General features: G+C 37.6%; 1 protein-coding gene across 2 annotated transcripts in view; it reads right to left on the reverse strand.

Moving 5' to 3' along the window:
* Positions 1–14808, reverse strand: part of Slc25a40 (solute carrier family 25 member 40) — a 28472-nt gene that overhangs the window by 12940 nt on the left and 724 nt on the right. For both annotated transcript variants that reach the window (XR_009378157.1, XM_059257291.1), the window contains exons 2-7: positions 10948–11018; positions 10705–10828; positions 8809–8868; positions 5505–5611; positions 2325–2392; positions 503–627 (exon numbers count right to left, since the gene is read on the reverse strand). Coding sequence is in view for 1 of the 2 variants with exons in the window: in XM_059257291.1 (XP_059113274.1) it covers positions 503–627; positions 2325–2392; positions 5505–5611; positions 8809–8868; positions 10705–10804 (460 nt within the window). In the remaining variant the exon portion in view is untranslated. The remainder of the gene's footprint in view (positions 1–502; positions 628–2324; positions 2393–5504; positions 5612–8808; positions 8869–10704; positions 10829–10947; positions 11019–14808) is intronic.

The following is a 14808-nucleotide window of genomic DNA, read 5'->3' on the forward strand; positions in this document are numbered from 1 at the left end:
AGCCCTGGCTGGCACAGACCTCTCTATACTGGACCAGGCCTTCAGAGATCACCTGGCTCTGTCTCTCAGGTGCTGGGATTAAAATCATGTGCTACCATGCCCAGCATAAGCCTATATAACAGGGAATGTTTGCACAGACACAATTTTCCTTCTGACTAAGCTCTGAATCCTAGAGTTTATAAGAAATGTGATTAAAGCTTTGGCTTGAAGTCATGTATGGACTCAAATATATTGGAAATTTAGGTGACTAAGAATCAATTCTAACATCACTGTTAAGTAACTATCTAAGATTCAATGAAGATGAGATAACCCTATCTCATTCTGATGGCAATCACTTCCTTACTGAATGACTTGTGGAGTATAGATAGCAATAATTAATACAAACTAGAATGCAAAATACATCATACCAATATTCTGTACGTTAAACAGATTCTCTGTAAATATTAGAATCTAAATAGATGTTCTAAGTAGAAATCTAAATGAAAACAAACTCATTACTTACATCTGGCAACAATCCCAGCAACTATTGGTATTCGGGTTTCATTTTCTCCTAATTTAGTTCTCAAAAAAGCACTTAATTGTTCATAGCAGGTAAAATAAATAACTGTGGCAGGAATTGCCATCACTCTGTTAGAAAGACACAAAATATGTTCACAATTATCAAAAGTATCAGTTATACTGCTAAGCTCATATATTATAAGTTTTTATATGGGATAAACTAAAAAAATTACCCTGTGAGAGAAATACGCTTGTGTGCATATCTGCATGTACATATGTGTATGTACCTGGATAGGCCTGTGTGTGTATATGCACAAAGCAACAACGTCAAAGCTGGGTGTCTTATTCAGTTTCTTTCCATCCTGTTTCTCTTTGGGATAGGGTCTCTCACTGAACCTCAAGCTCAGTGATCTGCAGCAAGCAGCAGGGACATTTCTGTCTCTGCCTTCCCGGTGGTGTGACTACAGATGCGCACCAGTGTGCCTGACGTGAGTGCTGGGGAGTGCTCTGCATCATTTGAGCCATCTTCCCAACCCCAATTTCTCTAAAAAGTCTAAGAACAACTGTAAAACAGTTTTCAACCACAGATCATACATCACAGTGGCTTATAAGAAGTAGATTACAGTTACACTGCCAGGATTTTACATGTTAATTGTGAGGGAATTCTGATATCAAAGGGAATTACTAATTAAATTCAAGTAAAACTTTCAGGCAGCAGTACGTCATATAAATTAATGCAATAAGAAATCACCTTAGGGGACTGGAGAGATGGCTCACTGGTTAAGAGCACTGGCTGCTCTTCCAGAGAACCTGGGTTCAATTCCCAGCAGCCACAGGGCAGCTCACAACTGTCTATCACTCCAGTTCCAGGGGATCTGACACCTTCACACCAATGTACATAAAATAAGTTAAATAAAAATATTTTTTAAAAAGAAATCATCTTAGGCATTAAAATATATGCCTCAAATATGACTCAAGATTGAATAATCCTCTCTGAAAGACAGACGAAGTTGGGAAAAACAAATAAAACAAAGGAAGCCAAAACATTTGCTGGAGCTTTTACATTTAGCTTTGCGAGTTTACCATATTCATTCACAAATTTGTACTTAGTAGAGAACTAGAATTGGATATATAAATATTCAACATACCTTACAGTTTTAGTACAATAAAAAGAAAAACACAAAATTATTGATTTTTATTACAAAACCAAAACAAAACAAAACAAAAAACGTAGACAGCAAAAACAACACAGAGGGCATGGTTGCTTAAGTTTCCTATAATATCTTCACGAGGGCCAATCTGTATGCTAACCTTCAGCCACTAGAATGTTCCTGAGGATAGTACTTTAGATATGTCTGAAGTTCTACAACAATTTGTCTAGACTGACTATGTAACAGTGTGATTTGTGATATACAACTACTTTCTTTCTGGGGTATGACATCTTTTCAGCTGAAAAAACAGAATGTTCCATGTAGCCAACATGCAATAATCACTACATTCTGAAACTCAGGTGAGTTTTCCAAGGCAGAAATACTTCACACACTGCAGTTACTTGTTGCTATGCCAGGAAAAGGATTTTAGAAAGTGACATGTGTCTTTTTCCTTCCCAATTATATCTAGTATGCTGTAACTGTAATGGACCATATACATGAATATAACCTTCCCTGAGTTCTGTGAGTCCTTCTAGGACATCAAATGTACAGTTGTGAAATTCATAAACCAATACTTCAGGAAATGAAAGAGTCCTAATATTAAAATGCAAGAGTCTGTTCAACCATGCTGATTACAACCATGCTTAGTAGAAAACATAGTAAATTTCAACTTACAGAGTAGGAGGCAGGCCACTCCAAAGGGATTTAATGCCCTCATTTCGAAGAATTTTTAAAAAGGCATCCTAAAATTACAATAGAAAGGTAAACAAAAATATATCTTTAAACCTGATAAAAATTTATAGTAATAACTGATAATCTGAATATTTTAAACATCCATTTCTAAAATACAAGTTTCTTGGACTTATGGATGCCCATTCTTAAAAAAACAAAGACAATTTCACATATATAAGGTGGAATGTATTCTTACACACTGAAGTTTCCATTACTTGTTCTTTTTTTTTTTTAAACTTATTTTACTTTGTTTCTACCTAACAAGCTTTTGAGGGGCTGGAAAGATGGCTAGCAGTGAAGCTTGCTCTTCCAGAGGTCCTGAGTTCAGATCCTAGCACCCATGTTAGTAAGTCCAGCTCCAAAGGAATCTGATGCTGTCTTCTGGCCTCTGTGGGTACTCACACACATATGGGCACAGATTCACACAGACACATATATATAAATTAAAAATTTTTAAATAAAAAGTTTTTATAAGATTACTATAAAAAGGAAGTACAGGTGGTGGCGCACGCCTTTAATCCCAGCACTCGGGAGGCAGAGGCAGGCGGATCTCTGTGAGTTCGAGGCCAGCCTGGACTACCAAGTGAGTTCCAGGAAAGGCGCAAAGCTACACAGAGAAACCCTGTCTCAAAAAAAAAAAAAAAGGAAGTACAGAATTGATCACAGAAATTCTCTTAAGTATGACATCTGAGACAGTGTCATTAAAGACCACTTTCTGAAGTATCTTGAGAGAAATTAAAAGCAGTCAGAAACTAAAGTGAAGCCTGCCATGAACAGACAAATTCTTATAACTTAATAATACAAACTCAGAATGGAGGGAAGGAGGACGGGAGGAAAGGGGAGAGGGAGAAAAAGGTCCCAGTGAGGACTGGAGAATCTGGAAGCCTCATATATTGCTTATGAGAAAGTAAAATGGTACACCCACTTTGCAAAAACAGTTTGGCAGTTTCTTAAAAAGTTAAACCAAGTGGCACCACAAAACCCCAAAATTCAACTCTAGATATACATGCAGGAGATATTAAAACACATGTTCACACAAAAATTTAAATGTTCATAACTACATTATTCACTTGCTGAAGTGGAAATAACTTAAATGCCCATCAACTAATAAGCAGAGAAATAAAACAAGGTATAGTCATAAAGTAGTATGCTATACAACTAAAAAGATGTGGACACAATCATAACACTGTACCTTAAAAGACTGTTGAGAAAAGCCACTCACAAGTGGGTAAGAGGACGCTTGGGAAGAAAGAACTTGTAGGACACATTTGCTCTCCTCCAGCCAACCACTGCTTGGAACCACACCAGCAAAAACCAAGGTCGTGGAGATTTCCCTCACAAGGCTGCAATGAGGCACTCTAACACCTTCAGTGGGTTGGCATTACAGAAGACCAACAAGATGAAACTCCTGTCCCCCAGATAACATGTCTGTCTACTACACTAAGGTGGTGTCAGAAGAGGAATAGTGGAGAGGGAGGATTTGTACCATCATCTGACAGTCATGAGGTCACTCCATCTCAGAACCAGTGGCAAGAGCCAAAACTCCCACTTCTGCCCAACAGTAAAGTTTCCCCCAAAACTTGCTGCCAATTGGAGGTGAGTGAAGAACCTAGATTTCTAACTATGCTGCATTAACCATGTGATACTCGCTCTTCCTTTGTGAAACAGTCCCCTACACCACCCCCCCAAAAAAGTTTAAACAAAATGTTTAACTGGAACTTGAGATTTAATAACAACACTCAAAATGCCCATTCTAAGAACTAGGAAGGTGTTATACTAAATGAAGACAAGACAATAATAAACACTGGAAATGAGCTAAGATGTCTGAGTTCCCTGACAAAGATTTCAAAACAGCTAATGTTAAAAACAAAACAAAAACACAGAATGATCATTTATCAACATACTTGAAGTTAGAAAAAAGAACTGAACTGATTCAGCTAAGAAACACATACACAACAGCATGACTGCTGAAAACGGAATGGTAAGACACGTGACACAAAGGAGGGCAAGAGAAATAACAGAAACAAACAAAAGAACAGGAAGAGGCAAGTGGAAATCCTGACACCTGTAACTGCATTAATAGAATTTGTCTATTAAGTAAATGACAAAAATTGACAGTGAATTTAAAACTTATCTTCAAGAAAAAAAATGTTTCAATTATAGTGTTGCAAGTAGATTTAAAATGCACTGGAAGCTGGGCTTGGTGGCACACAACTTTAATCCCAGTTCTTGGGAGGCAGATCTCCATGGGTTCGAGGCCAGTTTGGTCTACATATGAAGTTCCAGGCCAGCTAGAATTATACAGAGAGACACTATTTAAAAAACCAAAACAAAACAAAATTCAATGCGAGACCCAACAAATTAAAGATGTTGTTTCACCCTAAGTTGGAATAGAAGTGTAATATAATTCCTCTAAAAATCTTAGAGATATTAAAGAATAAGTTTATCTCACATACTGCTCCCCCGCCCCAGGCAAACAAAATGAATGTAGCAGCTTTTATTCACAATATCTGAGAACTGCAAACAACCCTAAATGGAAATGTGGCACATCTACACCAAACTGTTGAACAATAAACCAGAAGCAAATAATGGACTCATACCACAGCCTGGATGAATCTCCAGACTGTTATGTAAGTGAAAAATGGCAGGCAAAACCTAAAGTAGCATATTGCCACGATTCCATTTATACAGCATTTTTTACAGGACCAAGTTTTCTAAATTAAGAACAGATTAGAGGTTGCCAGGGGTTACAGAGTGGCTGAGAGAACAAATAAAATGGGTATTGTTCTTCAAAGGAAACAAGAAAGTCCACATAGTACTCTCGTTAGAAGTGCATTAATGTTAATACCACCAAGGATACGGGACAAACATACATGAGTCTGTTTGTATGTTTTTAAAAATATGGGAGAGTTACAATTCTCAAAAACTTTAAAAATAACTGTAAAAAGCTACTTCTTTTTCCTATATAAACAAGATGAATAAGTTATAAAGGAAAGAAATACTTTTCTTTACCATGATTTGGTATGATGAACTTTTAATTCCTTTATAATTAGAAAGCCATATATAAGAATAAATAAAAGAACAGAAAACATACAAAGACTCCAAACAAAAGCATCTCCTTACCAACGTTCCCTGGAAATTCCCTGGCTTCTTATACCATGCTTTCTTGCTTCCATTGTCACAGACACACATATGGTCCATGAGTCCGTTACTGTACACAAAACACTTTCCTAATAAAGAAGAGTCCAATAGCCAGGAGTTACTTCCTATAATTACATTGATTTTACAGATAAACTGCAAGTACGGCGAGACTAGAAAAGTATGGAGCACACACCATTAGTTCAATTTGCTTAAGGTAAGTCAGCAGTGGTCTCTAAACTCACACTGTGAAAAGTGACAACATGAATTAGTGGGTTTTATATTTTCAGAACCATGGCTTTAGAAAAAAAGTTCGCAGTAGTATTTTTTAGGATACCTAAGGGATGGGAGATGGAAGACAGAAAGAGCAGCATGTTTGCATGTCAACTCCTGCACACAAGGGACATTCATGTGAAAACACAAGTTACTAATATAGTGCAACGCTTGTCCTTTTCTCTGTTTGTACTGCTCTGTCTACCAGCTGTCAGCTCTACTAACTTACCACAACTTGTTCTAATGTCTTCTCTGTTCAATGACATAATTCTGTGTGTCGTAACCTACAAGTCTAAGCATCCCCTTCTGCTTCCACAACATTCTTTAATGTACAAAAGTCTCTTTTTACTATTCACTTATCCTTATCTGAAATACGATGGTTCATTTCACCTTTATTTGTATATACTCAAGACTGACTATAGAATTGGTATTCTTTCCATCTGATAAAATATAGAATTACTTTTATCAAATTCCACACAGAGTCATATAATAAACAATCTTGCAATATAAAATAACAGAGGGAAACAGGTAAAATAACAGGGAAACAGGTCTAACTGCAGACCTTCATCTCTCCCTTCTCTCCTCCAAATCCAGTTCCCCAGTCTCACCCCCATCTCTGTAGCAGACAATAGCTGTGGCCTCCCCCTCCTTTCTGCCCCCATGTCCAGTTAATCAGGAAGATCTCCAACCTTCCTCCCCACTCATCCTATTATTCCAGGCCCAACTCTACCAAGTTTTCCTCTGGAATACTAAACATACAGAACAAAGAATTTTTATTAAAAGCTGCAAGGGACAAGTAACTATAGAAGCAGACCTATTAAAATATCACTTCTCAACAGAGACTCTGAAAGTCTGGACAGATGTTCTACAGACTCTTAAGAGACCACAGATGCCAGGCCACACTCTTATATCCAGCAAAACTTCCAATCACAATAGATGGAGAAATAAGACATTTCACGATAAAACCACATTTAAACAGTATCTATCTACAAATCTACACCTACAGAAGGTGCCAGACAGAACACTTCAATGTAAAGAGGTTAATCACCCCCAAAAGCACAAGGAACAAACAATCCCAGACCAGCAAATGGGAAACACACAAACATGACCCATCCTTCTGCTGTATACAAGAAACACACCTCAACATCAAGGACAGCCATCAACTCAGGGTTATAAAGAGTGGAAAAAGATATTCCAAGCAGATGGACCTAAGAAGCAAGCTGGTGTAGCCATTTTAATATCTGACAAAATAGACTTCAAACCAAAACTATCAGATTAGCTAGGGAAGGACACTACATATTCAAAGGGAAAATTCACCAATACGACATTTCAATTTTTAATAATTATTCCCCAAACACAAGGGCACTCAAGTTCACAAAAGAAACACTACTACAGCTTAAATTACATATTGACCCTCACACACTGATAGTGGGAGAGAGGCCTCAACACCCTACTCACACCAACAGGCAGGTCATCCAGACAAAAACTAAACAGTGAAATGCTGGAGCTAACTGTTATTCTAAACCAAATGGACCTAACAGGTATTATAAAACATTTCAGCCAAACACAAGAGAATATACCTTCTTCTCTGCACCTCATGGAGTTTTCTCCAAAGCTGACCACATACTAGGACACAACGCAAGTCTTAACAGATGTAAGAACACTGAAACCCTATATCCTGTCTGACCACCACAGATAAAACTGATATCAACAGACAGACAGAAGAAAGTCTACAAACTCACAGAAACTAAGCAACTCGTTACTGAATGAAAACTGCATCAAGACGAAAGTTAAAGACTTTCTAGAACTGAATGAGAAAGAGTACAAGGCACATCCACACTTACAGGACCCAGTGAAGGTGGTTCTAAGAGGAAAGTCCATAGCACTGGGTACCTACATAAAATAAAATAAAAAAAAAAAACCAAAGCAGAGAGTCCTCACACTTAACAGCACTTCTGAAAGCTTTAGAACTAAAAGAAGAAATCACACCCAAAAGGAATAGATGGCAAGAAATAATCAAACTCAGGGCTGAAATCAAGAAAACCAATAAGTTCGTTAAAATACTTTAAAAATATGTTCAACATCCTTAGTCATCAGGGAAATGCCAATCAAAACTACTCTGAGATTTCATCTGTCAAAATGGCTGAGATCAATAACAAGTGGCAACTCACGCTGGCGAGGATGTGGAGGAAGGGAAACACTCCTCCATAGCTTGTGGGAATGTTCCCCTTACACAAGGCATGGAGGGAGTGCAAACTTGTATAGCCATTCTGGGAATCAGTGTGATGGTTCCTCAGGAAGACGGGAATCAACCTACCCCCAAGATCCGGTTACACCGCTCTTGGGCATATGCCCAAAGGACACTTCATCCTACCACAGAAATACTTGTTCAATCATGTTCACTGATTCATAATAGCCAGATATTAGAAGCCATCTAGATGTCCCTCACCAGAGAAACAGCATGAACAGAGCCTGCTTAGGTCTGTACCAGGTCCTTTGTGTGTCTGTTATAGCTTCCAGTTTAGTGTTTTTATGGGACCCCTGAGAGTGTAAACAAGTGGGTCTCTGATTCTTGTGCCTTCTCTTAGGCTCTTTTCCTCCTGTTGGCGTGTCTTGTCCAACTTCAATGTGATGGTTTTATCTTACTGTATTTTATTTTGCTATGTTTTGTTGTTATCTCTTAGAAACCTGTTCTTTCCTAAAGAGATAGAAAGGGGCTATTCTTACCTGAATAGCATATACTCACATATATAGTCATTCTCTACTTCAGTAAGGTAGTCCATAAAAATGTTACGATATAGATGGATAGATGCATTTATATACAATAAATAAAGGATAGCTACCATACACATTTTTTCTGCCTACATCTCATTGGGTACAATTAAAAGGTGAAAAAAATGTTTCTAGATAAGGTATTAATTCTAATAAATTAACAGAAATATTATGCAAACAAAAATGAGCACAGTAACATTTTTAAAGAGTCTAACAATACTGTCAGTGTATCGAATATACATACCTTTGGGGAATGGGTTGTTCTGGACTTGGAGTCGAATCTTAATAACATCCAGGGGTGTCACTATGAATATAGAAATTTTAATTAAGATATGTTATCTCTAATTCTCTAAGACATATACGGTCATTTAAAAAACTATACATCAATTCATACTTTTCCTCATTTCTATGCAATGGATAAAGTGTTTATCTAAAAACAGCACTGAAAGTGTGTTTCACCACTGAGGTGTTCTACTTACTGCTCCTAAATGCAGTTCTCCGTATTTCTGTCCTCAGCTAGTGAAGACAAACTTCGAATCACTTCTCACAAGTACAAGTCATTCCTATCTGCAACTACAATTCCAAATGGAATTTAACACAGTGTGTTAAAACCAAAGCACTACACTTTTAAAAAATATGTTCTTTAAAGCAATGAATGAAATTCCTAAAAGTCTAAAAATTTGAGAAAAACTTCATATTACAAATAACTAAAACTCAGTGCTAGTCTTCCCAACCTGATCAATTTATCTACATCAAATAAAGCCTGTAGGAAACAAAATTTGGGGTAGGCTAGCCATAAATCATCTTCAGCATTAGGTTATACCATCCATTTGGGAACAACAAAGAAAATCTGCATCTTATTTTCATTTGCATCCTCTATTTCATGAAAATAAGATAAAAATACCAAATTGTGGTTTCAAGAAAACTACTCCTCATCAAAGAACAAGAAAGTCACATTAGATAATTTGTAAGGTCATTATGAACTTGAATGCTGACCTAAATATACACCACAAAGCAACTGGTTTATATGTTCTAATCACTTCTTATCTTAATTAAATAAACTAGTCAACTTAAAAATCATTCAAATGGTAAGGTATCATGTATGCCATTTGGCTATGTCTATAAGAAATGCACTATATGAAACATAAAAACGTAATCCTTAGAAACTTAAATTAAGTTGCCCAAAATTATATTATTCCATATGTAAATGTTTTATTCCTTTTCTATTTTAAAAGACATAAGGGAACTATAAAGTTTAATACTGTTGATAGGGACCTCCAATAACTTATTTTAAAACCAACCAATTTTCTTCTTCCTTTTTCTTTTGCTTTTTTGTTTTGTTTTGTTTCTCTATTATGTAGCCGTGGTTGTCCTGGAACTCTTATGTATACCAGGCTGCCCTGCAAAGATCTACATGCCTTTGCTTCCCAAATCCTGAGATTAAAGTCATGTGCCCCTGCACCCAGCTGAAACTCCTTATTTTCAATTAAAAGATAAACCTCAGAAAAGTTGGTATTCGAGAGTGTAGCCATGACCTGTGAGTGAACAGGCAAGGACAGAAACTCAATTCTCTTCCTTTTCTGTTCTTTTCCCATTATTGTGCTGATGAAGAAATTCTGGCATCCTACATGTTGTATACTATCATTAGTCTGGGGGCTGAGATGACCCAGTGAAGTGCCTGCTACACAAGAATGCAGACTAGGGTTTGAATCCCCTTTACCCATGTTAAACACTGGGCCCAGTGGCACTGGGGTGGCAAAGACAGGAGGATCCTTGAGGGCTTGCTAGTCAATCATTAAGCTCCAGCTTCAGTGAGAGGCTGTCTCAAAAAATTAAGTGGAGCAGGACTGAAGAAGACATCCAACATCGAACTCTGGCCTCCACACACACTTGCATACACATATGCATGCATGCATATGCACACACATACATACACAGGCACACACAGGAATAAGGTAAAGAGCACAGAAGATGTTGACATTGACTTCTGGCTGTCACATGTACTCATACACAAACAAGTATGTATACATACACACATCCCATACACACATCCCTCAAAAATAATATCATTACTTCACAGATAATAAGCTCTAATGGACCATTCAAAGTTACATAATCTGTACTGGTAACATAATTTTACCCATTAGTGATGTCAATATAGCTCCAGTACAGGAGGCAATCATTTGCTGAAGAGGTGTCACTTGGACTGTTGGTGGTGGCCCCTCGGTTTCTGGCTCCATATTTTTAACTAGTCGAAAAAGAATCTGTTGAAGCAAAATATAAAATAATATATGTGTACACACATATATAATATATAAAATGTGTATATATATATATATATATATATGTAATAAAATTTAGTGGAAAATATCTTCAACATTACCTGCTAAACTATAAAAACAATATCAGAAGTGCTTGCCTAACATGCTCAAGTCTTGGGTTTGATCCAAAGCACTGCAAAAATAAAACAGAACAGAACAGAATAAAATTTGTATCAAAGCACATGTTTTTATCACTGCCCAAAGTAAGTAAGTTACAGATGAAAGCTAGTGTGTAACTGCCATTAATAGCATACGCCCTCTGATAAGAATGTGTTTGGCTAAGCTGTATGAGTAGCATTACATTTGCAGGACAGGTAACCAATAGGTAAAGAAACACCCTCTGCCCAAAGCCAGAGGAAAAGCAGCTAACCAACAAGAACATACAAAATCTGTATGTTTAAAGATAAACATTACATAGATACCTTCTCTATTCTAGAACAGAATACCATTTAATAATGCATAACTTTATTGCATATCAATAGTTGTTGCATAGTTATAAAATAAAAACACATGACTTTAATGGGTATCTCATAAAAACTTCTTGAGACAGACAATATTTACTACTTTTTGGAAGTCATATATACATATATATGTATATATACATACAAACACATTTAGACATTGATATATGTACATGCTGCTCTGAAAAAAAACAGTAAATACTGTTTATGCTTAGTACTCTGCTATGAATATAATACAGACAGATAAATCTTATATTACTTTTAATGCTTTACAGAGTGTTTAATTATGCTTAAACAATCTCTTAGACTTAGGTTGTTGTCAAATTCTCAATGGCAAGCCATTCTGATATAATCTCCTATTCATGTATCTTTTTGTAGTCTCCTACACTTCCCTTGTTGAGGAAACTAAGGTAGCTAGGCTATAATATTTAAATGCTTAATACAGAGCTGGGAGTGGTGGCACATTCCTTTAACCCCAGCTACAGGAGACAGACAAGAGAATCTCTATGAGTTCAAGGCCAGCCCAGTCTACAGAGTGAATTCCAGCACAGCCAGGACTACACAGGCAGACCCAGTGTCAGACAAAACAAACAACTCTTAATACAAAGCCTGGTGTGGTGGTGGACATCCCAGCTCTCAGGAGGCAGAGACAGAAGGATGGAGCGACAGACTAGTCTGGACTTTACAGCAAAACTCGGTCACTCACTCACAAACAAATTTTGATACAAACTCCTTTCCAGGAGAGACTAACGTACCCTTTCACTGGCTGTCGGCCATTCCAATCACTCTTATGTTCACAAACCCTCTCTCATTACATGTGTCGGCCCCTCCCTTCCCTCTGCTTCCTGGATGTCATGAGCTGAACCTCTCTGCTCGCCTGTGCGCTTTTGCCACAATGTTCCATAACAACAGCTGGCAGATGAATCTAATACAAATAATTATTAACGGAGGCCGCAGTGAGCAGTAGATAAAGGTTAAGTCTATGAATAGGAAAGAAAAAAAAACCCAACTTTTGGCGAGAAAGGCTTAAGTGGAAGGAAAAAAAGGAAAGTAACAGGTATTATAAAAGTATTCATCGTCTAAACTCAAGACTATAAAATGTATATTTGGTTATGTGTGACATAATCTGAAAAAAGCAGATTAAGCCTCCTTTGATAATCACAAAAGTGGTGAAGCAGGTTGAGCAGATATTAACTTCATTAACAGACAAAAAAAATTACAGAATAAGGGTTAATATTTGGTTACAGATGTAACTCAGTGGTAAAACACAAGGTACCAGGTTCAGTGCCCAGAACACACACACACACACACACACACACACACACACACACACACTTACAATTTGCCCATGGTCAAAAAATTACTTTAAGGCTAGACCAGTTCTAAATGAATTCATTTCTCTTGATTCATAGCCAAATACATGGCCAGTTAATTCCAGGGCTGTCCAAACTTTTGACATTGTGACATAATGTGGTTATCTACAAATGTGTTGGGCCACAAGTTGGCTTCCAGCTTTAATCCTAGAACTTGGGAGGCAGAGGCAGGCAGATCTCTGAATTTTGAGGCCAACCTCATCTACATAGCGAGTTCCAGGGCAGCCAGAACTACATACTGAGACCCTGTCTCAAAAACAAAACAAAACAAATAAACAACAACAAAAAACTACCAAAATTAAACAAGTTGGACACACATAATTCTGCTCACTGTTCTTCAGTTTTTCTCAACAGGATGCTTTAATACAATTTCTTACTATAAATAACTCTGGCCCCATTCACTTATTCTTGAATGAAAACCCTTCATCTGAAGGACTCTATGAGGTACATTTTCAAGATCTACTTTAAGATGGGTGTGGTGGCTCATGCCTGTAATTCCAGCACTTGGGAGGCTGACACTAGAGGATCTCTACTGAATTCCAGGCCAGCCTGGGCTATGTAGAGAGTCCCAGGGCTAGGATGGGCTACAGGGAGACATCACCTCAAAGAGAAACAACAAAAACAAGATCTAGCCGGACGGTGGTGGCGCACGCCTTTAGTCCCAGCACTCGGGAGGCAGAGCCAGGTGGATCTCTGTGAGTTCGAGGCCAGCCTGGGCTACCAAGTGAGTTCCAGGAAAGGCGCAAAGCTACACAGAGAAACCCTGTCTGGGGGGGGTGGGGGGGAACACAAGATCTGCTTTAACATAAACCACATTCTTTTATAGGCCTGACTACTGACAGAACAGGTAAGGAGATTTCCGTCTATGACTAAGTCCTTCTTCCTGTGGCTACTATAAGATTTGAGTTTCACTAACTTTTTTTTAAAATGACACTGCATGATAGATTGAAATACTACTAACTACATGGTGAGTAGATTTTTTTTGCTCATCCATGGCTTGTAATTATCACTTATGTAACACATAATGGAGTCTAACAGCACAGGTCCAACACTTTTACTGTCCTGTCTCAAAAATATAACTCACCTTTCACAAGAGCATAAAATGGATTTCCACTTTTCATCACTTTCAAAAGAAACATGATTATATCTTTCCCATATCCTGAAAACTTCGAAAAACCCAGTCTTTCCTTCTATCACTCCTTCCTTACTGGCATTTTTTTAAACAATCAAACAGTTTGCTCAACCTGTGACTTCAAACCCATGGTTTTAAACTAGTTCTTAGCTATATTACCATTCAAATTGTACTTATCTACATGATCATTCAAACTGTCATAAGGAAATGAATGGCATCTCCCACATCGAAACCACAGGCCTCCACTTCAGGTTTTAGCCGTTTTGAACTGTCTTTGGAATGGAGAAGTTGTGCAAGGCTCATCAGAATGACAGGAATTTTTGGAGCTCTTACTGTGCCAGGCTGTACTGTGCTTTCAAGAATATCTATCCATCTCCCCCTTTTCACATAGACTAAAACTGAGCCTCAAAATTATCCAACTCCTATAGTTTAGTGAAGCTGGACCCACCTCAATTCTGTAAGAAAATTCCACGACCTCCCACCATGAAGTTTTGTTCTGCAGTTCTCTTCCAGCTCCTGAGCCTCAAGCTCATTTCCTTATCCTCTGACCATCTCTACTTCTTTATCACACACACACACACACAGACACACACACTCTATCTACTCCAAGGCATTCCACCCCTCACTCGTGGCTTCAATTCTAGTCTGTATTCATGCTTCTCAAACATTTAAACCATTTTGAAAACATGGAAATTCCATGTTCTTTCTGTAGTTTACATTACATTTTGAAAATTGAGTCCCCCCCAAAAAAAATTAAATGTTTGCTCAAACTGTATTGCCTCCTTCACAAGATCTGTTAAGCACGTGTATATAAACTCAAATCCACCAGTACAATGTCTCTTAATGTATATCTCCCCTTCCGGGCTCTCGCTCCCAGTCTTTTCTGTGAATACAAATATCTAATAAACAGTTTAATAAAGACAGTTCCATGAGTGTTGCTCTGCACTCCATCCTTAA

This window comes from Peromyscus eremicus, chromosome 3, assembly GCF_949786415.1.
Source record: "Peromyscus eremicus chromosome 3, PerEre_H2_v1, whole genome shotgun sequence".
NCBI classification, from domain to species: Eukaryota; Metazoa; Chordata; class Mammalia; order Rodentia; family Cricetidae; genus Peromyscus; species Peromyscus eremicus.